General features: G+C 44.1%; 1 protein-coding gene across 1 annotated transcript in view; it reads left to right on the top strand.

Annotated features, from left to right (window-relative positions):
* MAP9 (microtubule associated protein 9) overlaps positions 1-24,374 on the top strand; it is a 169,511-nt gene that overhangs the window by 106,059 nt on the left and 39,078 nt on the right. Inside the window, exons 8-10 of the mRNA XM_086962334.1 lie at positions 856-929; positions 6,160-6,322; positions 13,504-13,593. Of these exons, the coding sequence (XP_086818460.1) occupies positions 856-929; positions 6,160-6,322; positions 13,504-13,593 (327 nt within the window). The remainder of the gene's footprint in view (positions 1-855; positions 930-6,159; positions 6,323-13,503; positions 13,594-24,374) is intronic.

Genomic DNA, 24,374 nt, shown 5'->3' with positions numbered 1-24,374 from the left:
GAATGGGTATCTGATTGCACAATTATTACAGTGCATTACATTGTAGGTAGACCCTGATTCATATAAAAGGACATATATATGCTCAGGGGTTATATTATGGCTGATGTCACTGTGAATAATTGCGTATATATTGGTGTGTACCTATGTCACATCAATAGTTAAAGAAAGAAAAAAGGGGCTTCGAACTGTTATACAGTAAAAATCCAAAGACCTCTGAGTCAGATCAGTCAAAAGCAAAACAATCTATTAATAAATTAGTGATCTTTCTGTACAAGGGAAACAATTACTTTGTCTTGAATTGTGGCACAATACTTTATATATTGTGTTAGTTTTAGTTCTGTTGAATTCTACAAAATATACACTAATATATAGAGAGATTCTGACACCACCTCATTTGTTTTTTTTTTGTAGTTTTTAATCAATAGATGTACTGCTTTCTGTTTTCTGCTCAGTATCTTTACCTGACACTTTAAATCAATGTGTGTCTTCTTCTGAGTTTAATTGTTCTGTTTATTGACTTCCAAACCCTGCCACATGCAGCTTCTATCTGTTTGCCTTACGTTTTTTTATTTTAATTGTTCCTTAAAATACAGTATTAATAAGGTGCACAGTACCTTACCCTGGTAAAATGCTAACTTCAGTAGCAGAATTTATACATATTTTATGTTGTGATGTACAGTACCTTACCCTGGTAAAATGTTAACTTCAGTTGTAGTGTTTATACATATTTAATGTTGTATGTCTAGCATGAACATGGAATAACAATGTGAAACAAATATCTATACAGGTTGAAACATGCTATGTTTTAACATCCTCTGTTTGGTAATCATGTTTGCTTGTTGTTATGTATTCAAGCACAAATCAATCCAGGAAAAGAATTTAAAGAATAAAGAAGAAACCTCAAGCCGATTGAACTCTCCATTAACAGGGTAAATATCAAGTTAATACCTTTAAATAACTAGTGTCAGGGTTGGGCATTGTGAGAAGGTCTTGGGGAAATCATAGAAGCCTGCAATTTAGACTTTCTCCCCTTTAAACAAAATGCAGATGGCTATAGGAGAACAACTACAACAGTTTTCTATAAACCAATGACAAAGGTTAATCAGTCAGAATGGAAGCACTTAGGTCACTTAAACAGACAAAATTGCTTTCCTTCTCAGTACCTCTCCAGAATTGTATCCAAAGAGATTTTTTTAGTCATATCCCGAGTGTGAGCAATTGAGCACATTACATCAAGAAGCTAGTTATAAGAACTTTTGTAAGTCCTGTCCAAATCTTTTCCATGGTTTTCCCTAGTTTCAAAATAAAACTAGATGTTTTAGGAAGGAAACTAAAAGCTACAATGCCAGATATGATGTCCTTTGGTGAAACCTTAACCACCCTTGTGTTTTTGTGCTCTGACCTCAATGATCTACAGAAATTCTTACTAATCATCTTAACTTACTTATTCTCAAGATACCCTGAAAAGAAGAGCAGTATGCTTATAAAACAATCATCAGCATTATTGATGGAAAAGTAATATGGGGAGACCTACTCCTCATTTTACCTCCACCTAGTCTTCCTCTTCGGAAGAGGGTTATTTCATGATCAGGTGAGCATGGTTCATCCCTGTGTCCAGCAAACATCTTGCATATTGCATTTCTTTTTGCACTTTTTATTACCAAGGCCTCCACATTTTTAGAACTTTACTTGAATTTGTTATTTCAAAGGCATGTGTAACTGGATTGCTGAGTTATGGGAACAAGAGAGTCCGCAATCTTGATGTGATCTTTGCCTGAGTTTCCACAAGACCAAAGGAGTCTGACACAGAAAGGTAAAGTGCTTTCGGGGGGAAACTCTGACTCACAATTAGTAGCTTGATACCAGCAGCATGGTATTTTGTAGTTATAGTTCATGTGGTATATGTACAATAAGAAGCCAAAACAGCAGTGGAGGTATGACATTAGGTACTTAAAAGATTCAAACCAAGTTAGTTACAAGGCAAATATTCAATGCATTTTTCCCTAAAAATAAGATCAAATATTATAAAGAAAACAAAAACTGCCCATCGGAAAGCGCTGGAATTTTTTTTTCAAGTTTTCGAATTGTCTTATTTTGAATTCAGCACTTTTGTCTCTTTACAGGAAAATGACACTAAGATAATGTAAGGAGTGATGAAATAATTTCAAAATTCAAAGGGCATATATAAATCTTTTGAGTATAATGAACATTCAGAATAAAATTAAATCTGCTCTGCTGTAGAGGAAAATGTTGCTACGGGGAACTGGGAATCAGGAGGTATTAAGACTGCTGGAACTCCTCAACGGAAGCAGCCTCTACCAACTTTTTGCAGGTTGTCCTTACAAGCTTGCCTAGTGGTTCGCTTTCCTAAGGTTGCTTTTAGACCCACATTGCAGTGGCTTTTTGAAGATGTATATGGGTAAGGCCAGAAGGAAAACAGATCTTGCTAGAATCCTGGGGTTTGACCATTGTGTCAGAATAGAGCAAAGTGTATATTACCAAACCCTTAAGATGGACAATGATAGGAAGGGTGAAGGAAACCCAGCGATAAATAGCATGGAAAGTAATCAGTGAGGGGACATTCATGTCAGAATTGCAATCAAAACTAGGACTCAGAGTTTCTGGGATAGGCCAGCTGGATTAAAATATTGTCTTTCTTGGCAAATGTTTGGCTGTTTGTAGATAGGTGCATTAGATGTCCAGTTTCTCTAGACCTTCCACAAGTGTTTTTTGTGAGGCGTCCGGTATTAAATGACTGCTGAATGATCAAGTATGGCTTAAATGCCATACTTTATGGATGTTATCAACCACAAACAAGTGTATGTATGTTTACCTTTTTAACCTTGTAGTCTGGATGATGACTTTTGCTCTTGGGGCATGAAACTCAAGGTCAATTGTTAGTGTTGATGCCACACTGAACACCTCCTGATGTAGGGTCAGTTACAAATGTCCAGTTTCCAAGATTCAGGCATACTGCTTTTAGAAACAAATTGGAGTAGTATTATGTGTAATGATCAGGAGATAGAGTTCGGTGCAAGAAGCAGCTAGAAAAAACTCTTTGGAGGATTCACAACCATTTTTCTACTCATTGGCTGTGTTATTATCATCTTTTTAATCTTTTTCCTGATCCGATGAGGAACTCAATAACATACACTACACTTATTCAGCTAAACAAAAATGCAGAGAAACCTTGCACCATTTTGGACACCCCCTTCCCTTGGGTCATGGACTTTCTCAGGTTAAACTAAGTTTGGAGGTTCTATCAACAATAACATGTTGGAGGTGCAAGACTTCATTCTGTGCATCAAGTCTTGAGATAACACAGATTACAAATGTGCATCTTTAATAAATTTGAATTACTATTTGGAGATGGAGCTTCACAATGCTCCCTTTGTGTGTCATTGCATGTTTATCTAGGACAGCTAGTTCTATGTATATAATGGTGTGCATAGTGATGATAACAATACATTTCTTTATTATTAACCAAATTTAAATAAGGATCTTCATTATTCAAAGTGGCATATGGCTGTAAACCAAATATCATGTGTTTTACAGTCTGCATCCCAGTCACCTGAAACAGAACCAGGAATTACAATATCGCTCATTGAAACTTTCAAATCATACAGTAATTGCAGTGTCTCAATAGGTCGCATCATTTGATAAGGAACCATTCCCCAAGCTATACCCTCTAGAACAGTATAAGCTGTGATGTTTGCAGTGTAGAGATTTCTTTGAGCTCTGTGAGATAAAAGATGCGGCTGTAGTTCTGTATGAGTGAGTGAGTGTGTAAGTAGCTGTAATGGTGAATGAGAGGGTGAGTGAGTGGCTGTATGGGTGACTGAGCAGGTACATGAGTGTCTGTATAGGTGAGTGACAGGGTACATGAGTGGCTTTATGGGTGCATGAATTGGTGCGTAAGCGGGTGTATGGGTGAGTGAGTAGATGTGTGAGTGGCTGTATGGGTGAGTGAATGGCTGTATGAGAGGTTGTATGGGACAGCATGGGCCCGTCTCAGTGACTATAGGTGAGTGAATGGCTGTGTGAGTGAGTGGCTGTATGGGTGTATGAGTGGGTGTGTGTCTAGGTCTGTATGACTGGATTAGTGAGTGGCAGTATTCTTCAGCTAGTAGATGCATGAGTAGCTGTATATCTTAGTTAGTGGTTTTGTTAGTATCTTTATGGTTGAGTTGATATGCGAGTGCCTCAATGGATCTGTGAGTAGGTGTGTGTGTGTGTGTGTCTGTGAATGGGTATATCAGTGGTTGTGTGAAAGTGGGTGTATGAGATGCATGTAAGTGGGTGTGTGTGTGGGTCTGTGGATTATGTAATCAGTGATGTCATTTGAGATGTCTTTTGAGATTTCATCAGTGATATCACTGACCTTGTCATGAGTGATGTAATATGTGAGGTCAGAAGCCGGACACTGCGGGGGCGTAAGTTATAGTTAGTTCAAGTAACTATAACTGCAGAATTTCTGTGGTTTTGTACAAGTGAAATCTGATTCCAACTAGAACGTTCCTGTAACCTAAGTTTTTTAATGATTTTCTTAGGTTTTAAAAATTCTATTTCCTAACTATATGACCTGTAATCTTTGTTTTTTTAAGTGAATTTCTAGTTTTTTTCTAGTAGTCATGTTTGCAAAGTGGTGGAGAGAGGGAGTGGGGCCTTCAACCAGCTCCCAGGATTCTCACTGTGTTACACTTACTGGAGGTAACAGAGAGTTCTTAGCCCTCAAGGACCCTCAGCATCCACGAGGACTTAATCTCCCAAACAGTAGTGTGCCAGGAGGCACATTTGCAGACTGGTAGCGAAAAGGGGTGGGCCTCTGACCAGCTTTCAGTAATTACGCTGTGTGTAATTTGTGAATGTAACAGGAGGGGTTCTTGGCCCCCAAAGACACTCAGCATCCAAGGTGAGTTAATCTCCCAACGGTATTAATGGTGTCGGTGTGGTGTTGGTGCTATTGGTGGTGGTGTAACTTGTTACTGGCGACAGTGGTTTTAGTGGTAATTATGATGATGGTATTGTTGGTGTAGGATTGGTGGTTTGTGGTATTTATGGTGGTGTGGTGGTAGTGGTGTTGATATTTCCCCTAGTGGTATCTCTGGTGGTTGTGATATTAGTGGTGATGATATGGTTGTGTGTGTATTATTGGGTATCGTGTCCTGTTTATGGTGGTGGTATTATCAATGGTAGTGTGGTATTGATGGTGATATTATTAGTAGTGGTGTGGTGTTGGTGATGGTACTGTAGGTGTTTCTGGCATTGTTGGGTGTGGTATGGGTGTATCTTATCAAATGGCCACTTACTAACATAGTACATTTCATACACACAACTTCTAATTGTTTTTTATTTATCACATTGGCACAGCTTTCTCTCCAGATCGCTTTCTGATGCAATAACCAAAAAAAGAAAGTAAGAGGCTATGTTGGTGTTAGACTCATGCTGGAGTAGAAAATGTGATTGTTTTTTCCGTACAATGCATGTATGAGATAAAGAAGTGAATGTTCATAAAGTGTGATGGTCAAGTATACTTTGTAGATATTAAAGAGTCCATCATGCTTTGCAATGTAAGCCTAACAGCCAATAGCCTAACCGTGAAAGAAAGATACTCCTGTGGGCTGTTCTGCGGTGTGACTGATAGTGTCTTAAGAGAATAGCGAAAGAGGCTGATCTAAAAAGGTCAGTGTTCAAAAGAGGTTGAGTCAAAGCCCTCTCTATATTTATATTTTTAACAATAAGAACCTGATATTGTTGGACTGGTACAGATCATATTGGTGGACGGGTTACTCTTTCACAAATGTGAAAGATTTCCCATACACCTTATTAACAGTTAATTATATCCTATGGCACTTGTAATAAGGCGGGCAGAATGTTCATCACATTTGTGACAGAGTAGCCATCCGCCAAACTCTAAATCAGGCCCTCAGCATGGCAGTCAGCTGCTGTCTCAAACTAGTCCTAAAACAATCAATTGAATATCAATGAAACATTGTTCAGAGAATGTTGAAATGCTTTCCTCTAAATAGATCCTTCAAATGAAATGTGCTAAGCCTTTAGAATCAAAGCGTCTCCATCTTATGTGATGTTGGTCTCACCTTTTGTCATTCTCTGTAAATGTGTTCTAGGTTTCCAGATTATTATTTTTCTTTTCCACAGGTGTCTAAATGCTGCATTACAACATTCATCTGCGAGAAATAGCACATATAAAACAGCAAAATCTCGTTATCTGGGAACATTAACAGTTTTGGATAACAAACAGTTACTGAAAAGTGCTTCAGATCCTGAAGCAGCAGACACTTTACGAGCAGCTGTCTATCAGGTATACTTATCATTTACTCTTTGGAACAAGAGAATTAAACATGATACAACTAGGTACACAGAGATGTCTTAATGTTTTTCTTGTCCTAACCATTTGGTGCCTGCAACCTATATTCTGGGTCACATGACTAGGTGTAGCTGGCTATTGGTCTTTGAATATTTTTCCATGACAGTGAGTCAAAGAAGAATAGGTGCTGACAGGATGGGCCATCTCTGATTTGATGGGGGTGGGGGGGGGGGGGGGGGGGGTGGAGATGGCATCTACCACACTTACACATCACAAAGGTTCTGCCTAAGCATACTTACAAAGGGTTCGACGCTATCTTTTGAACCCCCATATAAGCTGGTGCCTGGGAAGGGGGTCGGGAATTTCCAAATACCTCTGGGAGCGGAGAGGGGGGGTGGGGTAGAAACCTCCAGGATATTATCCTACTACAAAGCTGGCACCAAGTATGAATATTAGACCTCAAACCCAACTCTTAAGAACACCTCTGGACCAGTGAATACTAGAGAAGGACTGCTGTGCTGCTCTGCTTTCAAAAGGACGGTTACTGTCTTGCCTGCTACTTTGCACCATGCTGCCTGCTGTCCTGCTTGCTGAGAAAGAAGCAGAACCTGCACCCTTCATCCCAGACTGAAGTGACTCAAAGGGTCACCTGGCAGACCTGTCCTGCGCTTTAGGATCATAACAAGCTTCGAAGGCCTCCCTGCATCTACCCAGTTGACCTGCTGCCAGGACCTGCAACTGGACCTGCAAGAAGACCTGCTAGAGCCTCTCTGGTTTCTGTTGGAGTGAGCTCCTGATCCCCAAGAGGATCCTTTCAGATGCTAGTCCTTTGGTGTGGCATCAGTTGAGCTTTATCCTCGAGGATAAATCCTGACATTTTGGTCTCTTCGCGACTGCGTACTGGCCAGTTTACGCCAATATCTTGCCACTTGCGCCTCCTGCCAACACAAAGCTCCAGTGTACCGACTCTTTATGCCACAGCGACCACCGGCGACCACCATCGGTGACTGGCAACACAAAGCACCAGCAATAACCATCTGCGACACTTGATCAGACCTTCACGCTACAGAGATGACTGTTCTCAATGCCCAGCCTTCTCTTTAAGCTACAGCGAGGACCGTCTGTGACACTCTCCCTATTCCTCGCGGCCATCTCTACCGTGAATGGAACTTTACAAGATAACTCTTTCAGTGAGGCTGGTTCCTGTATCCAGCCCGCACTCCAAAGTGATTGGCCTGACCTTCTGACTTTCACCTTTTCGCAAACGACCAGATACCCATGAGTGGCGCTTTGCTCTTTACATGCATGCATATCTCTGGTTCTAGTTATTGGATTTTTGTTGTTTTGGTCTCAAATTATTTATTAAATGTACTCTATTTTTCTGAATTGCTGCAGGATTTTTCTTATGTTGCGTTTTTACTTTATTACTGTTTGAATGCCCCACAACTACTTTATCCATGGCCTCTAAGTTGAGCCTGCTTGCTTTTGTGCCAAGCTACCAGGCATTAAGCACAGGTTTATTTGGGGTTTGCATGTGACTTCACCCTGACATGAATTGTAGTTCATGATTGAGTAGGGTTTTACCTCCCCCTCTCCCCCCTTCAACCAGTAACCTAAGTTCTGATTAACCCAATTTCCTATATTGGTGTTGAGCAGTGATTTTTGGACTTGTCTTTATGCAGTGCCAATTCTGTTACACTAAACATCACAGATAAATGATTAGATATCAATTTTCTAAATTCTCCTCGGTTGGCATTGCAGCTTTTTTCAAATTCACTCTCATTCTACCTGATTGTCTGTGACCATACCTTCTGAAATGGAATTCAAGCGTGTCAACATAGAGAGCTACACTCTGGTTGAGCTCAAGCCATTCTGTAAAGAAAGGAAACTTCCAACAAGCAAAGGCACCAAACAGTTGGAGCTTCAGAAAGTTCTGAGGGCCTGGACAGCGGCTAACCAGTAGCTGACACCCACAGATGACTAGGATGGGGAGGAAGATATGGAGAAGCAGGTCAGGAACAGGACCTGGGTACCAGTCCTGAGATTCAGCATTCTGGGGAAGTATTCTGAGGTAATAACTAATCTCCTCCTTTGGAACTCCGTACCAGAGCGGTTTGTCATCACAAGGCGTGACCTTCAAATTGAAAGCAGAGGAGAGGAAGGCAGAGCCTTGCAGGAGAAAATGTAGAGGCTGAATGAGCCTTTGAGGAAAAGAGACTAACTGTGGAGGAGAGGAGAAGGGCCCCTGTTGGACTCAGCCGTTGAGCTGAATCTCAGAGAGCTGTACTTCAGAGATAAACAGGTGGAGTGCAGCCATAATAGTGGCAGCATACCCACAGTGCTCTCTGGAGACAAGCGGGTCCACATTTCAAAGGATCTAGTGCCTAACTTTGCTGTGGGAGATTGCATGAACTTGTGGTTTGAAGCCTATGATGTTGCTCTGGAGATTCATAGCGTCCCTGGCGAGGACTGGGGGAGGCAGTCTCTGGAGGCACAGTAAAGGGAAGGATGCCCTGCTGCTCTAGAGAAGAAGCGGTACAAACGGGGGTGGTGATGGACTGAGCATCTGAACCAATCAAACACTCACACCCAGTCAACAGATCTGGGTTTAATCCATCACCGTTCTTCAGCCCACTCTGCCACCCCAGTTCAGACATGGCCATATGCAAATCAGTCTGACCCTGTGCCTCATGGGAACAGTCCTGGCCGGACTGCCAAGCCATGCCTTCCCTGGACCAGAAACAATCTTCCTAGGACCGGTTTCTGGCATTCCAGCCGTCTTCAGCCAGGCTTGCTTGAATCCAGTGGCAATGTGAGCAAGGGACTCACGTCTGAGCATACCCTGCCAAATTATGGTGAACAAAGCCCTGGCTTAATCTGCCACATAGGGCAAAACACTGTCGGCTGCCCTCTTTTTCATAACATCCTGCCATAAAACTTGATTTAAAAAAGAATGGAATGCCTTTAAAAAGTGATACATGGAAATAAAATATCTTCCTTTACTAAACTCTAACTGGACTACTGTGTTGTGTCACAGAATAAAGGAATGAACCTAATGTAAAAACAGATCGACTGAAGGGAGGAACATATGCTTATACCCATACTCCCAAATTACAATGGTGTCCCTGCATCTGCCCAGAGGGACACTGGGGTCAGCCAGATCAGAACATTGCAATAGAAAGGCTGTTTTCCCCAGAGTAGTACACAAGCCAGGTGTGTAGGGTAACAAAGGCTCAGGGGCAGCACTTTTTCTGCCTTTTGGCTCTGGTGTCCCTGGTGGGAGGTGACCCAGAGGAGTGTCATAGTTAGTCCCCAGATGCCCATAGACTGCTTTCTGGGAATTCAGTTGCCTCCATTGTCAGGAGAGTAAGGAGGGGTGGCCACCCACGGAATCCTGGAAGTTCAGTTTCCTGCAGGTACCACTCTGAAACAGAAGGTACAGGAGCCCTGATGGATGGATCATGCAAGGGAGGACTTATACTTGTCCCCTGTTCAGCCTCTGGATACAGACACTGGGCTGAAAAACTAGTCCCAGGAGACCATCCCTGGACTTGTGTGACGTAGAGTGTGGAAGTAGGGCACCTAACACCTGCGTTGGTGGCTCCCCACACTGAGAACACTCAAGAGAAGCCTGGATGGTCTGTCTCTTGACAATGACAGCTGTTAGTGGCATATGTTGCTTGCTGTCCTTATGGGCAGATATTACCTTGGGTTGGGGACAGAAGTCTGATCCATCGGGGGGGAATTGGCCACATCACTTTGTTCGCCATTGTGGTACTGTCTGCCTACTGGGATGCATCTTTGAGCAAGGTAAGGTTAGGTGCTGCACAGATGAGGTCCACAAGTGAGAAGGGTTTCCCCTGGGTCAGCTCAGTGGCTCAGGACATTGTAGGCAGAGGATCCTACTGAGATCAGAGCGGCATAGAACTGACAAGTGTCATTGCATAAGAACACCTTCATCCACGCTCTATTGCCTAAGCAGAGAAGTCCATCAAGGTATGGATTACTCTATATTAGTTTGTGACTGGATGTGGTCATGTTGGGACTCTACAGTTGGGACACATCATTGTGGCATCTGTGATACCTTGTCAGAATGTAAAAGCACCCCAACTGTCTACGATACTACTATAAGGGTGCTGATTTATTTTTTCAAGGAGAGGGGGTGGTCATGAAGAAGGGGTCCACTGAGCAGGACCCTTGGGAAGTTCAGTTTGATTTTGAGGTAGTACGCTGGTGGAAGCCTCCGACCAAGGACCCAGTGGGTGATGACCTGAGAAGGATGATGATGATGAGGAGGAGGGGGAGGGAAATTATATGCTAATGACTCCTCAGAGAGTAGAGGGCCCACAGATATGGAGTACCAAGTTGGATCCAGTGCAGGAAGCAGTGTAGAGGGGCTGAGAGCAGCCTGAAGCTGAAACTAGTTAGGCTGGCTTCAGAAAAGAGATATACTGAGAAGGGAAAGGACTTAGTGAAGGAGAGGGCTGAGACTGAAAGGGCCTTGGCTGAAAATAGGATGTTGTGGGGTCATGAACGGAGTCTAAAGGAGTTTGATTTGCAGGCCATTCAATTGTCAGAGTCCAGAAGAAATGATGAGAGCAACAAAATAGTTCAATTGAGATCTAAGAGTCCATACACCCAAAGACCTGGTGCCCAGCTTTAAGGTAAAGGATGACATTGATAATGGTTCACATCCTATGGGGTAACCTGTAGAGCACATAAAGTCATAGAGACGTTTTGGAGGGAAAGTCGGTGGAGGCCCATGCCAGCTAAGGGAGGCATCCCCTGTTGGCTTAAGAGGTGGCTGACCAGACATTCTAAACTCCTATGAAAACAACCCTTGTCACTAAGTTTAGTCTCACTACAGAGGGATAACATTTAAGGTTTATGGACAGTGACAAACTCACTTACCAATCTTGGGTAGATTATCTGGACTTCTCCAGTAAGACATTAAATGGATTGGTGTAGGGCAGCCAAGTGAGTAGTTATGAGAGGCTGTTTGATCTAATATTGAGAGAGCACACGCTCAATGACAATTTCAAAGATGTGTGCCAACATGGTTGATTGCAGGCTCGCTGACCCAAGTAAGCATGCAAAGGAGGCAGAGCTCTGGGCTAGTACCTGGATTTCTGAGGAAGAACTTGGGAGCTGTCTGTAGGAGGGTGGTTTGAGTTCCCCCAACAGAGTGAGGGGTAGTTACACAGTGACCCAGGCATGTTCCTGAATAGTGTGGGGGCACTGGGTTTCCAATACCCTTATCAGAATAAGAAGGGATGCTTTGGTGGGCAGTGGCCCAGGGTGCCTCATTTCCAACCTCAGTGCTTTGATTGCTCCCAGTTGGGGAACAAGCAAGGGGGCGTGGTCTGTACCAAGAGACCATCCACTGGTAAGGGTTCCACAGTGGCAGGTGAGCTAGCTATGAGCAGCCACATAGAACGCCCTGAAAGCTTACTTATCTGGAGGTTCACTCCCAAGCGGAGAGTACTGAGGCCCAGATGGAGGGAAATGGGAGGAAGGACTCCCCCCTGTAATCTCTTCACCCAAAATGTACAGACCATGGGCTGAAAGGCCAGTCTCAGGATATCACCCCTAACACCTGGGATCTTGCCCCACTCCAAGACGCCCCAGAGGTTAGAGAACTGTGCACTTGAATGCAATGATGTATGGTTCATCTTTGCTGGTTAGTCATTGTTTTGAAATATTATTAGAGAACCCTGGATGGCTTGGGGCCTGGCTCTTGACACTGGCGTCTGTCAGTCGCCTCTGTTTTTTTCTATCCTTATGGACAGAGTTGTTCTTGGATTGCGACAGAAATCTGATTCAAGGGGCGGAATGGAGCACATCAGTTTGTTGAACATGGTGGTATTGTCTGCCTACTAGGATTAATCTGTGTGCATGTAAGTTAGGTGCTTCACAGATGTGGTCCACAAGTGAGGAGGTGATTTCCCAGGGGTCACTCCAGTGGCTCAGGAGAGTGTTGCTAGAGGAATGCAACTGAGTTCAGAGGAGCATAGAGCTGACGAGTACCACTGCATAAGAGTGCCTTCACCCACATTCTATCGCCTAAGCAGGAAAATCATAAGCCTGAATCCTGATAAGGAAAGGGCGCCTTAGAAACCCATGGATGTTTGGACCTTAGTATCGCTTGATTGTAGTGTGGAAGGTCGATGATCGAGTGCTACCTACTAGTTTAGTAGCTGTTCTTTATCCATGACAAATTGCATCCTTCATCTGACACTGCTCACAAAAAGACTTGGAAGGATTTCAAGTTTAGGCGTTATGTCTGGGCCTATACAGATTTATATCGATTGAGATATTGTAATTTAGAGATTTTTCTGAAATTAAATAAATGTCAAATTGTTTCTGGATTGCTGCCACCACACTTGATTAATTCATATTGGCAGAAATTTTAATTTAGAGGAGGTCAAACTGCAAGCACTGGCCTATCCGCTTTCTTTGGGACACACACAAACCCCATGAGATATTTCTCAGTAGGGAAAATATTATTAACCAAAACTATTTACTTTAGCACAAAGGTAGCTGTATTATGGATGTATTGTACTACATAACTGGTAGTTACACCATTTCTGTTGGTTGTTTAAGAACGCATTGGGCCCTTGCTAAACACCATTTGCCAGGTTGCACTTCTTTCTTATTCTGCATCTATTGTAACATTGTTGGTAAATATTGCTAGTCATGGTTCTTGGCAGCGAAGAGCATACTGCCTGCAGGTTTGGCTACTTGTCAACATTAACTCGTTTGCTGTTTAAGTGTGGAGCTCAGCATTTTCAAGGCAGCACAAAATAGAGGAGGGCTACACACAATTGACCATATATATTTTCCGTCAGGCGCTATACTTCCATTCGCAGTTGTTGAGAGGTTATGGTTTCCACTGTAGTCTCCTTCAGATTGTATTCAATGTGTGGACAGCCATTCATCCATCCATCCATGGAGTGAAGAAGCACTTTAACTATAAAATAGCCAGAGCAGACATATTTGCTTTGCCAGTGCTTGTTGTAATTGCAGTTATAGCGCTAACAATGTGGCATTTACGTGGTTGTGATTTATGTCTAGTGTATTCAGAACTAAGACCATTTCGAACTATGTCACATTATAGTTATCCCATCATATTTGAAAGAACTTTTATGTAACAGTTTTCTCCTTCTGTTCCGTAGGACTGGCTGGAAAAGAAGAAAATATTTTTACAGGAGCTACAGAAAATCAAAAAGATGGAAGAGGACAAGGAAAAGGAAAAAAGAAGACAGGTGTGTTCATTTATAGCACTTGGCACTGTTCGTTATTTACACTGTACATTGAACGATTTTAAATAATTAAGATCACAGATTTTTTCAGGTATCTTTAGTAAAAGTAACTTCATTCTCAGGGTCTAAGCGTAACTTTTTTAAAGGTCAGAATCAACACTATTCTGTTTCTTACAAATAGTTTTTCTAACCGTCTTCTGTAATTTCAATTGACTAGATATACAAACTTAGATTTTATTTCAAAACAATGACTAAACATCAAAGATAAACTAAAAACCGTTGCATTCAAGTGCACATTTTACAAATGAACGAATGAATGAAATTTGTAAAAAGCAGTGCAGCTGCTCCATAAGGAGTGTCTTGGCGCTAGGTGAAGTAGGACACAACATAGGGAAGTAAACTAAAAGAGGGGTCCACCAACCATTATATCTCTTTGAAGAGGTGGGTCTTCAGAAGGCTCTTGAGTGCTTTCTCAGAGGTGGCACATCTAATATACTTAGTTAAGAGATTCCAGTACTTTAGGGCCAAGGAAGAGAAGGATTATCCACCTGGTCTGGTCTTCTAGAGTTAGGGAACGCAGAGCAAGTTGTGGTTGGCTGAGCGTAAAACTCTGGGGGAGAAGGTATCTTTTGATGTTGTTGCAGTTGTATTTAAGGCCTATCAATGATGTAGCCTTGAACATTATTGTCATGGCTTTGAAATGTAATAGCAGTAAAAAAAATATTTGGGGCCCGATGTAGGTAATTTCATTTTTCTGGTTCTTAAATACCGATTCATACCGAATCAGTATTTATGAATCAGAAAACTGAATGTAGGTAAAAAATCGTAAAAAAATACAGAATCAGTAACAATCGGAATCCACACTCGGTAAATACTGATTCGGTAATCTCCGAATCGGAAATATCCGATTCGGTATCACCCATTCAACCCTATGGTCCTCCAGGCCCATAGAAATGAATGGGAGATACCGAATCGGAAATTACCGATTCGGAGAATACCGAATCGGTATTTACCGAATCGGTAAAATCCATTCTCCAAAATTCGAATAGAAGACATGTGAGCCAGTTAACCAATCAGGGACACCCACCACACCCCACAACAAAGCAACTGAGAAATCAACCAATGAGATGCAAGTACCACTCCCCAGTACCTGGAGGTGGCCACACCCATGCAGGTGCAGAGTCACAGAACTGTTTGGAGAGCTGGAGGGAAGACAGAGTAGCAGGCTGCACTGAGCCCAGCAGAGCATCACCATGGAGTCCCAGGAAGGCCAGAAGGATGGAGGTGATAGAAAAAGGAAGCTAAAATTCAGCACAACTGAGCTCCAGGTGCTGGTGGAGGGGGTAGTGCAGCATTACAGCCAGCTTTTTGGGAGACAGTCCCTGCAAGTAGCAGAGTCTGTCAAAAGAAACACCTGGCTGGCGATCCAGAGCAAAGTAAATGCCCTAGGGGTCACACATCGGGAAATTGAAGATATAAAAAAAAGGTGGTATGATCTGAGGTCACCACCAAAAAGAAGATTTCAACCCAGAGGAAAGAATCCTCAGCCACAGGTGGAGGGAAGAGCTGTGCACCAAGCCCTACTGAACTGGAGCAGCTGGTGGAATCCACCATGGAGCCGGAATGCATACACGGGATTGGGGATGCTGACATCTCAGCCAGAGCTGCAAGAAAGAAAGGTAAGATGCATGGACATGAATCCCCACCCATTCCCTGGCCCCTTCCCCAATGTGGGTGACTGAATCACAATCCAGAACACATGTTAGTACTCACCACCAATGCATCATGGTAGTCGTATTCATAGGAACATACATCAAAGCAGCCAACACAGAATTCAGCATGCCATGCCACACTCCCCATACACAAGCAGTTGAGGCGTAGGAAAATGTGTGATAGGAATGTGTATAATGAAGTCACACAGGGGATCATTGTCCATGTCTGCCCACGGGAGAGTCATCGCGCAGGGCAGTGCAGGGAGGCGAGGCGAGTGTACCTGCAACGGCTGCGAGGGAGAAGGCTTCAGACACATTAGGACCCAGCACTGTCCCTGAGGACACTTCCACAGCCCAGGCACCCACAGCATTGGAGGAAGACACCACAGCACAGCCACTGTCCCCCCTGCTGTTTGGGACACAGACTCCGGCAGCACCTGCAGGTGCCACAACACCAAGCTCAGGGTCCTCTGTGCATGTGAGGCCAAGAAGGCAGGATGTTCCACCATGCAGGATCCTAGCCAGCTCTGATGAAGAAGAGGTGAAGGTTCAAACACACAGCACTCCACCACTGGCTGGCAACGCAGGGCAACATGGGTCATCAGGATATGTGCGTGCAAGTGTCCGTGGTTGTAGGGCACGTGAGCAAGACGGGGGGCAGGAAATGCAGGGGGTCGTTGCTGGTTTGGAAACCACTATGGTGAAGATCCAGCGCATGCAGGCCAAAGGGATCATGGCAGTACACAGACAGGTGCGCATCCTGAACAGCAGGATTTCAACATTGATCGGGGGATATGCTCCATGGCCCTAGGAATGGAGTCCATGGCAAAAGGAATGGAGTCCATGGCAGAGGAGGAGGGAAATGGGTGTGCGCATGGGTTCCCTCTGTGACATGCTGGGGAGTGACCAGACAGGAAGGCGCAGGAATAGGCCCGTACTTAAGCAGCAGAATAATGCCATCAACCGGCTGGCATCTGCAACCACCCTGCTATGCCGCCGGTCAGTGAACATGCAGACTGACATTGTGCACTGCTGCAGTGACTTGTCCAGGGGGAGGGGGAGAGTGACCTCTGCTATGGAGGTACTGCTGACACAGCAGACAGCCACTGGTGGTAACACGTGTGTCGGGGACACAGAGGAGTCCACAAGCAGGAGTGGATCCAGCACGCCTGTACAGGACGTTCGTCGGAGCAGCAGGCTCCATGCAGAAGACCCTGGCACCACTGCGCAAGTTGACCCCCTGCCCTGTAGCTCCCACACCCTAATGCGTAAGCGCAGGCAGTAACAAATAATCCTGAACACAGGACAGGTCACAGTGATGTGAACTTTGGTCACCCAGTGTGAAATGCGGATGTTGTTTGATTCATGTGGTCTGGTATATGTGAAGTGCAGAAGTGCATATTAAACTGAGTGCTTCAAGAACTACACATGCCTGTGTTTCCTCACTTTGGGCCAGATGTAGGAGCCCTAATACCGGTCGGTAACGGCCGAATTCGGCCGTTACCGACCGGTATTAGGGTTTCCAGATTTAGGGGGCCTATATTTTACCGATTCTGTAAAGTTACCGAGTCGGTAAATTTACAGAATCGGTAAAATACCGAATCGGTATATTTACCGATTCGGAAAAACCACATGTAGGTGGCACTCCTAAGAGTGCCACAGGCCCTTAAAAATCAGTATTTTACCACCCAATCCTATTGGGTGGTAAAATACCAAATTCAGGTGTGCATGCACATCTGTGCATGCACACCTGTGCAATGTGACACACAGACATGCCCTTAGGGCATGTCTGTGTGTCACATTGCACACAAGTCCAGAATTGGGGTGCTAGAGGGTGTCAAAGTGAATCCCTTGCAGGATTCGGTATATATTCCGGCTTCAAGGCCCATAGGAATCAATGGGAAATACAGATTCGGTATTTACAGAATCTGTAAATACTGACTCTTACAGATTCGGTAATTTATCCCCTACATCTGCCTCCTTCCAATTTACCGACTTATAAATACCGAATCGGTATGACTCGGTATTTAAAAGTCGGTAAATCGGATTTACCTACATCTGGCCCTTAATTAGAAATATATGGTTGTGATTTCTGCTCGTCTCAGTCTGCCATCTGTTGCTGACGCTGCTCCTGCTGCATTGTGATCGGCTTGTTCTGTCCCATCATCTATGTCCTCATGATGTGTGATTTCTACCTCTGTGCCCTCCTTGGTGGCAAGATTGTGAAGCATGGCGCAGGTCGCAATAATTTTGCAACAGATCATTGGCGTGTACTGCCGTGCACCTCCACTCTTATGGAGGCAGCGAAATCTGCAGTCCAAAAGTGCGTTCCACCACGCAACATGTTGTTCTGTGTGCCACGTTGTAACGCCTTTCACTCCTGGTGGATGGATTCAGGTAGGGGGTGAGGACAAATGAACGCAGGGCATATGCACTGTCACCTTTGTGGTAAAAGAAATGATGATTAGTGACATACTCATGATTGATCCTTCTGCATTGGCTATCAGTGTGTCTCACAGTTATTTACCTAGCAGGTATCCATCCCCAAAATCACCAGCAACAAGGCGTGTGTATATCCCACTATTCTGGAAGATGTAGGACTCGAGGGACTCCCTGGAAATTTGGCAACCTTGTCGGTTATGATGTTGGCAGCGTTGCAGATCACCTGCACATTGATTGAATGCGTAGAGTTCCGGTTTTGATAAATATGTTCTGTTGCTGCAGGTGGGCATGGTGGAATGTGCGTCCCATCGATACAGCCTATGATGTGCAGGAAGTTTGCAAGTTGGTAGAAATCGTTTTTGGTCTTTGCTAGTTCAGCAGGTGTGTCAGGGAACTCAATGTAGTGTCCCATCCTCTGCATCATGATGTCAAGAAATTTCCGGAAGAAACGTGACAGGCAGCTCTGGGACACCCCACCTACCGCAGCAATCACAAGCTGGTAGCTCCCAAAAGCAAGAAGGTGTAGGCAGCACAGCACCTGCACATGGGGTGGGATGGCGTGTGCTCTTGGGGTTGGGTGTTCCAGGAGGTCCCTGATCAAGTCCAGGATGGTTCTGGGGTGCAGCCTGTACCTTTGCAGGATCTCTGGTTCAGTCATTTGGAATAGGGTGATCCTCTGCCTATACATCTGCTCCTCCCTTAGCCAGACCCTCTCTCCTGCTGCCTGTATCCGTAGCCGCCTTGTCATTATGTAGAAAGCCGCCATTGTGGTTGCACTGTTGCATTTTGGGGCCTTCTTTTATATCGTGCACCACCTGCTTTCATTCCGTGGCAATTACCGACTCTTTTAAATACCGATTTTCATGGTATTCAGTATTTTTGGGGTTTCCTACATCTCGATATGCCATTTTTACCATTTCTGATTTACCGATTCGGTAAATAAGAATTCGGTATAATCCGATTCGGAAATTTACCATTTCTTATTTACCGACTCGGTAATTATGAATTCTTTATACTCCGATTCGTGAAATACCGAATCGGTATTTTACCGACTGGTTTTTACCGATTCGGACACTTTTTTTCCACATACATCTCGATACTCTTATTCTGGTCGGTAAGGGCCGAAATTACCGAATTTCGGCCGTTACCGACCGGTATTTGGCTACCTACATCGGGCCCTTGGTGATTTGTAAAATATGCACTTGAATGCAATAATGTCAAAAATTCGAAAGATCAATTGTCAATAATAAAAGCACAACATAAAATACGAGGGGCCCGATTCACAGAACTAACTTAAGACAAAATCCTAAACTTACTACCATTTACTCATTTTGATATTCACAGAAGGCACTTACTCATCAATGAGTAAGTGCCTTCTGTGAATACCAAAATGAGTAAGTGCCTTCTGTGAATACTAAAATGGTAGTAAGTTTAGGATTTTGTCTTGTTAGTTCTGTGAATCAGGCCCGATATGTACTGACAAAGCAAGAATTACTACTGTGAGGGCCTTTCTAAACATAAGCTGTGCACTGGTGATTACCTCAGGGATTCCTCACATGCATAGTTTGTGGTGAGACTCTAGCTGGAGGTCTTTATCCAGTCACACTCACAAAATAGTTAAATGGTCATATATTCAAATATCTGAATTGAATGAGAGAGATGTGTTCTTCCACAGAATATTAGAATGTACCTCTGTAGTATTTGTTGTGAGATGAGCTTAGAAAGTCTGATAGTTTGAAGCGAGTAGAGCTTACACTCTCTCCAGGTGATTTGCCAAATCCGTGACATAGAATTAGGTGGGTAGCATGGGTGAGATAATAGAGCCGTGAGAGACCTCTGCTTTTGTGGAGTACGGTTTGGTCGAGAAAGGTGGGGTCTGGATGACATTGGTGCTGTTGCACAGGGAAGGACGTGATTCAGTCTAGAGCAGTCCCCTCTATGCCGGCTTTGTGGAAGCTTTGTATCAGAGTGTCATAGTCAACTGTGTCAAGGGCAGCTGGGAGGTCCAGGAGAAGTAGCGCAGTAACTCGGTTGTAGTCAACTGTGTTCTTCAGGTTCTCCCAGGTGGCAAGGAGGGCAGATTCTGTGCCTCTTCCTGGACAGAATCCTGTTTCGAAATCTAAAAGTATGGCATTCTCTTGAATAAATTGTATCATCTGGGCAAAAGGGCAAAAGCTGCTCTTTCTATCAGTATGCCCAGGAAAGGTCCATTTGAAATCGGTTGTAGTTGTCAGAGTTCAACTGGTCCAAATTTGTTTTCTTCAGTATTGGGTGTATGTATGACATTTTGAGTACTTCTGGAAATATTCCAGTAGTTAAGGAGTTGTTGATGATTCTCCTTACTGGAGTGGAAGCAGAGGTTGCTAGAAGAATTGTCTTGAAGATTTGTGTTGGACACAGGTCAGAAGTGCTGCCGACAGGCCTGCTTGCTTTGACCTGGCCCATAAATTCATCGTGTGAAATGTGTTGGAAGAAACGGAAAGGCTGGGTTAGAGTATTCTTGGATTGTTGCTTCGTAAAAGGGTTAGTGCTGATGCTTTGCTTATATTTTAAGTATGAGACCAACGTGTCTGCTTTGTCCCCGTAATGATTTACCAGTTTGTCTATGAACTCTTGAGTAACAGGATTCGCTGCTTCTAGGCAATGAGGTTTACGACATTCATTGAGAATTTTATAGAATTCTTTATTTGCACATTTAGAATTTTGAAATCTGTCTGAGTAGTATTTTGATAGCCAACTTGTACAATCTGTTAATTTTCTGTAGGAAAAGTATGTCTTGGTTGGCGTTTGTTTTGAGCCAGGCACGTTACAGCTTTCTAATTTGTTGTTTTATCTCTTATCTTTGTATTTCTCCACAGTGCTTGTTTTCTTTTGTTGCCCCAGTATTGGAACTTTCATAGATTCCATTGCTTTGTATCATTCCCCGTTGTCAGCCTGGGAGCCTCGGTAAATAGAAAATACCATAGCAGTATGTACAAAAGAGAAAAAAATGCCTAGGCCTCATCTCATTTTGTAGCATATCTACCTCTTTTTGTAAAAGAGACCAAAATTTAGCAACAACCAGTCAAATTAGCCTCACCCCATAGAACCCTCATGAGAGAGCCTCGAAGCCTCAGATTTTCTACCGCACGTTGTGCTAAGGGAGTCTCCACTGAGCTCTGCTCAGATTTCTCTTCAACTTTTGGATTTCAACTGTATTCTCCTCAGGAAGCTGTTTTCCCCTTTTTTCATCATCAGACATTGAGAAAAAAGGCCTTTTTAGGTCTTGTGCTACCTGTTGTAAAAGGAGGCGTTAGGTGAATGACCCTCATAAGATGGCATTTATTGCCTGTATCTGGACCACAAGTTCTAGGTAAGATAAACATAAGGGTCAGTGAGGGCCGTCTTTTACCTGGTTCCAGGAGCTAAAATCTAGAACAGATCCAGTCTCTAGTATGACAGTGATGAGGCTTGAATGCTGTGTCTTCGTGTAGATGAGAGAAGGAATACAATCTCACCCGGTTTCTTGTGAGCAGCGCACTCAAACACCTTCAAAAGACCTCCCATGGGTCTGACAGGCGCAGTCCAACTAAATCTCCTCACTGAGGTGTAAAGGAGAGGATGGGACTTAAAAAGGAAATTCCTCAAAAAGCCTCTAAAAAGACCTCCCGGGGGTCTGACAGACGCAGTCCACCTGAACCTCCTCACCGAGGTGTAAAGGAGAGGAAGGGACTTATAACAGGAGAAGCTGCTATGAAGAAGTCTAGCTGAAACCTCCTCTCTTCCTCGACACCATTGACTGCGATGGCACCGTCGACGACGATAGCAGTGTCGACGACGACACCGTCGACGGCAGTGTCGACGGCGACGGCATTGTCGACGACGACAGCGCCGACGACGACAACGTCGAAGACGATGGCAGTGTCGACGACTATGGCAGTGTCGACAATGACAGACAGCGTCGATGACTATGGCAGTGTAGACGACACCATCTACGATGATGGCAGTGTAGACAACACCGTCGACGATGGCAGTGTTGACGACGATGTCTACATCGTCTACGACAACTGTCAACGACAGGGTGGACGGATATAAAAAAAAAAAAATTCTGTGGCATCAACATCTCAAAGGCAGGGAGAACAGCCTGTGACAGAAGGGCATGATGTAGTTACAGTGCCAGATGATGATGATGATTCATCTGATGAGGACCAGAATGTGGAACATATCCAAAATCCTGACGCAGAATTGGACGATTATGTTAGCCCAGATCCAGCTTCACCATCCCCGGACCTTGTGTATTTGCCTCCAGCGGAACATAGGGGGCTTCCATAATCTTATGGAAAGAGCATCTAAAAGATTTGGCCTTTCTGTTCCTGTGGTACAATCAGACTGTTTCCTCTATGATTTTAAAGAACCTTTCAAGAAATCTATTCGTTCCATTACCATAGTAGAGCATGTTTGGAATGAAGGCAAGAGGGGGATGCAGTCTCCAGCTACTGTAACACCGGTTCTACCACGTCTGGAGAAAAAATATAAGGCACCGGAGGACAGTCCAGCTGTCTTATTATTCAACCTAGACCAGGCTAGGTTATTTCTCAGGTGACCCAAAGAAAATCAAGAAACCCGAGGGCACCCCTGACTGCAACGCCAGACAGAGAGGGCAGGTGCAGGGACAATGTAGGCAAGAGTTTTTCCTCTATGTCTAGCCTCCTTGTTAGGGCCTCTAACGCACTAGCAATTTTGGGACGATATGATCGCCAAATGTGTGGCGATCTCTCTCCATTCATTGATCAGCTTCCGGTGAGTGCCAAAGCGGAAGCGAGAAAGATCATGGAAGAAGGTGAACGATCTTCATCTGAGATTATAGATTGTGCAATGGACGTTGCTACAATGGATTTTCGTGCCTTGGCAGGTTCAGTGGTCCTGAGGCGTCAAGGTTGGCTGAGATGTACCTGGTTTTGCCCGAAGGTGCAGAATAAAATTCTGGATCTGCCCTTCGATGGAGATATGCTGTTTGGCAAGCATATAGATGAAGTGTTACAAGACATTAAAAAAGGATACAGAGACGGCAAGATCTTTGGACACACTTCAATATCGAGAAGTACCTTTCTGGGGTGCAAGAGTAAAAGGTTTCTCTAAATATAGGGGAGGTTATCAACATCGCTACTTCTCCTATTCACAATCCTCTCAATCATTCAAGCCTCAGTACTCTCAAAGGCAAAATCAATCGACGTCTTTCTCTCGCCAATCTTCAAGAGGTAGACAAGGACGTCAAGGGAGAGATACTTCAAAACGCCAATAGCAGCTTCCTGGCTCTGCCTACTGGTCCTTCACCCCTTGTAACACCGATGGGGGGCAGGTTTACACATTTTCTCGACTGCTGGAAGATCATAAAAACAGATCAGTGGGTCCTGAATATCGTTCAATTTGGCCTTACAGTAGAACTCCAAAACCTTCCACCTCCCAGAGCTCCTCGCGCCACAGAATCAAAACACCTGCACCTTCTCCGTCTCAAAGGTTGTCAACTGCTCACCAAGGGAGCGATAGAACCAGTGCCACTTTCTCAAAGAGGAAGAGGGTTCTATTTCAGGTTTTTCTTCATCCACAAGACGGAAGAAAAGTGGCGCCCAATCTTTGATCTGAGGGAGCTCAACACCTATCTCATAAAACTCTCTTTTCGAATGGTCTCTCTTCAAGACGTCTTACGTCTTCTAAATCCAGGGGATTATATGGCGACTGCATCTCCAGGACGCATATTTCCACGTTCCAATCCACCCAGCTCACAGAAAATATTTAGGCCTCACAGTAGCCAAGAGCCACTTTCAGTTCAAAGTACTGCCATTCGGGCTCAGATCCGCTCCGCGGATATTCACAAGGGTGTTGGCCCCGGTAGCAACATTCCTAAGGAAACAATCACTGGAAGTTTTCCCTTACCTAGACGATTGGGTGATAAAAGCTCCGTCTTCTCAAGCATCGACAAGGGCAGTCGAAAGTTACATCCAACTTTTCAATCACCTGGGTCTGCATCTCAACAAGGAAAAATCAGTCTTTATTCCATCCAGGAGGGTCAAGTTCCTGGGCTCCATTCAGGATACAAGAAGCTGCAAGGTTTTTCCTTCGGAAGAAGGACAGAAAAAGCTAATCTTCTCTCCCAACCATTTACCAAAGAGACGAGCTCTGTCAGTTCGTCTATACAAGTCTTTCCTAGGATCGATCTCCTCTGTCATACCATTAGTTCCGCATTGCAGACTGCGAATGTGCCCCTTGCAAGAACAACTGAACATGCGAGGGCACCAAGTGGAAGGTTCTTTCGAGGACAAGATAAAGGTCACTCTTCTCATGAGAAAAGCAGCAGTCTGGTGGGCTATCAAAGAGAGCATCTCGAGAGGTCTCTCTTTCAGAATGGCTCCATCCCCTCTGATTTTAACCACAGACGCCTCTATGGAATGGAGGGGTGCTGTCTTACAGGACCTCCAAGTGAGCAGTCACTGGAACGAAGAAGAGCATTTTCTTTATATCAATCTCTCAGATCTCATAGCGATTCGCCTAACCTTGCAGGCTTTCAGGTCGAAAGTTTAAGACGCAACTGTGCTGGTCAGGACGGACAACACAACGGCCATGAATTACATAACCAAGCAGGGAGGTACGAGG

Source organism: Lissotriton vulgaris, chromosome 3_1, assembly GCF_964263255.1.
Source record: "Lissotriton vulgaris chromosome 3_1, aLisVul1.2, whole genome shotgun sequence".
In the NCBI taxonomy this organism is placed as follows: Eukaryota; Metazoa; Chordata; class Amphibia; order Caudata; family Salamandridae; genus Lissotriton; species Lissotriton vulgaris.
This window is presented reverse-complemented; position numbering and strand designations above follow the sequence as displayed.